At 35.3% G+C, this 2,927-nt stretch overlaps 1 protein-coding gene across 1 annotated transcript; it reads left to right on the top strand.

Annotated features, from left to right (window-relative positions):
- Positions 1 to 1,417: 1,417 nt before the first annotated feature.
- On the top strand, positions 1,418 to 2,335 carry LOC118587863 (olfactory receptor 148-like). Its single transcript, XM_036193987.1, has one exon. It carries the CDS (start codon positions 1,418 to 1,420, stop codon positions 2,333 to 2,335), a length of 918 nt encoding a protein of 305 aa, XP_036049880.1.
- The last annotated feature ends 592 nt before the right edge of the window (positions 2,336 to 2,927 follow it).

The raw sequence follows: 2,927 nt of genomic DNA, 5'->3' as shown, positions 1-2,927 counted from the left end.
GATTAAGTTTTAAAAATACAGTCTTTATTTTAGGGACCATGAAATTTTTAGACCCTGGAATCAGTCTCACTAGAACATCATGTATGGATGTTGAGGGTATTGACTTATAGCTTCCAAGGTTTTAGAAGACAAAATTTTCACACAGAAATGATTAATTGTAAGGAAAGATCAGAAAAAATGAATACAAAAATTAGACATCATAGCAATGATCACTGGATAATTTCTGTATAATTTATATTTCAAGACGATGGGTAAAGTAAAAATGCAATGTGAAACACTGTCTACTCATGGCTGAGTCCCAAGAACCTTGAAATAAAAACATTTCAACAGACTTCTTATCACACTTACCCAGAGGTACTTTTGGGTTCTCAGTATATTCAATTGGCTATTTCTGTTCAAATGAAACAAAGCAAATCATGACATGGTGACTGTGAATGACAATGCATGAGGATGTATGGACCCAAAAAATACATTCTACACATCTGCTGTCGAACACTCTTCCTTTATTTAGCAATATCAAACTATGTACTAATATCTATTGGGAACATTGGCTCATGTTAAACATGTTTACCTTAATTTCTTTGGTAAGTAAAACATTTGCAAACATAAAGTATCCAAGAAGTCCAGCTTTGATTTTGTTTTAATACTCTAATCAGTCAAAATTCAATATATAATGATTTTTGACATTGTACAATATTTTACATTCATTCCTTTACATAGCATGCAACTCCATTAAAACCTACAAAATGCAACATAGCTGCTAAATTCTAGGGAATTTAAAAATATAAGAAAATAGTGAAATATTTCACTATAAGCTCATTTTTTTATGCAAATGAACATTGTCATGTGAGTAAATTTCCCAAACAAGATACATACAATGCATGTTTATCTACATTTAAAGACAAAAAAAATGTATGTAGGTATGTGAAATTAGAATAATTGCACTCTATGATGACTCATACTTCAAATTAGAGGTGAGAGTCCCCAAGTTCAATTTTGATGGACATTTTAGCCTGCTGGTTAATGACATTGAGTAATTTAAAATGCTCTAAAAGGAAAGGGGCAGAATAATTTTCCAGGTTGGATTTTCATTCTGTATTAATTTTGAACAATTTGATTATGGGAATTAGCTAAAACATATTACTCTTTGATATTTGGAATTCTGTCTTCTTCCCTCATCCATTACTTCAGCATGTTAAGGTTTTACTTTGTTCCATGCTTGAGAGAAAATATATCTCTAGATATGAAGTCTGTATTTGTATTAATGCTTTTATAGCACATAAATGACCTTGAAATAATTCCCACTGTTATTTCTAAAGAAAAATTAACTAAAATTTATGACAGTAAATGCATTATTAATATCAAGCTCTTCATTCTTGTTTTGTGTTTGCGAAAATTCAAAACAGATTACTGGACCATGGGAAATCAGACACTACTGGATGAATTCATCTTACTGGGAATACCCCAGACACAAGGACTGGAGACTCTACTCTTTGTTGTGTTTTTATTCATCTACTTCTTTACCTTGCTTGGAAACTTGCTCATTTTCACAGCAATAATTTCTTCATCTACCCTTCACACCCCTATGTATTTCTTCTTGGGACTTCTATCCATTTTTGACATGCTGTTCCCATCAGTAACCTGTCCCAAGATGCTGCTTTATCTCTCTGGTCAGAGCTCAGCCATTTCTTACAAAGGCTGTGCTGCCCAGCTCTTCTTCTACCACTTTCTGGGTTCTACTGAAGGATGCCTCTATTCTGTGATGGCCTATGATCGCTATGTTGCCATTTGTCACCCACTGAGATACATGCTCATCATGAACCCTGGAGTGTGCCTGAGTTTGGTCACAGTATCCTGGTTGATAGGTTGTCTTCAGTCCAGCATACTGACATCCTTTACCTTTCAGTTAACTTATTGTGGGCCCAATCATGTCCACCATTTCTTCTGTGACATTCCTGTGGTTTTACCTCTAGCCTGTACTGATAGCAGACTGGCTCAGAAGGTGAGTTCCATTAATGTTGGCTTTCTGGCTCTGATGCTTCTCTTCAGTGTTTGTGTCTCTTATGCACACATTGGGATTGCCATTCTGAGAATCCGTTCAGCAGAGGGCAGGCAGAAAGCATTCTCCACCTGCAGTGCCCACCTCACTGCCATCCTCTGTGCCTACGGGCCTGTAATCATCATCTACCTGCAGCACACACCAAACCCCCTGCTTGGTGCTGTGGTACAAATATTAAATAATATTGTCTCACCTATGCTGAACTCTTTAATCTATTCACTGAGGAACAAGGAAGTGAAGAGGTCCTTGAGAAGAGTGTTTCACAGTTTAGCTTAGGTGTTTAGGAATGAATTATGGAACTTTGACCCTTCTATTTCTCCTCTCTGTGTCAAGTCTTGCCTCTCTTCAGATTCTGTTGTGCTTGGAATATACTTTTCCCTTCTGCCTACTAGCATTTCCTATTCACATTTTATAGATTCTTAAGTTACGTTTTTAGAGCACTAATTGCTCTTCAGACATTGAGATGATATTTTTCACATATGCCAATTTATTTAATTTTCCTTTGTTGACCATAAAGTAAAGTTTACATATCCCTAAAACTGCTTTAATGATAAGATCTTCAAAATACCAAACCAGTTTTGTTTATAATTCAGTAACTAGAGCTTTGGTTTAAACATAGTTGATGTCAAAATTCTTGATGTTTGATGACAAGTACTTTACCTATTGATTCATATCTTTGATCTCCACACTTTTACCCACTCAAGTATATTAAAAAATAAATAAAAGTAGGATCTACACACACATACACACACACCTGTTAAGTCCTTAGGAATAAAGTTTCTTTAAATAACATGCCTGGTACTATGTCACCTATTGTTAGCTCTCAAAAAGTCTATGACAGAAAGGAGTAAGGAGTGGGTCAGAAAAT

Source organism: Onychomys torridus, chromosome 7 (assembly GCF_903995425.1).
Source record: "Onychomys torridus chromosome 7, mOncTor1.1, whole genome shotgun sequence".
Taxonomy (NCBI): Eukaryota; Metazoa; Chordata; class Mammalia; order Rodentia; family Cricetidae; genus Onychomys; species Onychomys torridus.
Note: the sequence above shows the minus strand (reverse complement) of the source record. Positions and strands in the feature narration are given on the sequence as shown.

Excerpts from the sequence above, each read along its gene's own strand:
- LOC118587863 (XM_036193987.1), top strand. The coding sequence starts at position 1,418 with ATGGGAAATCAGACACTACTGGATGAATTCATCTTACTGGGAATACCC.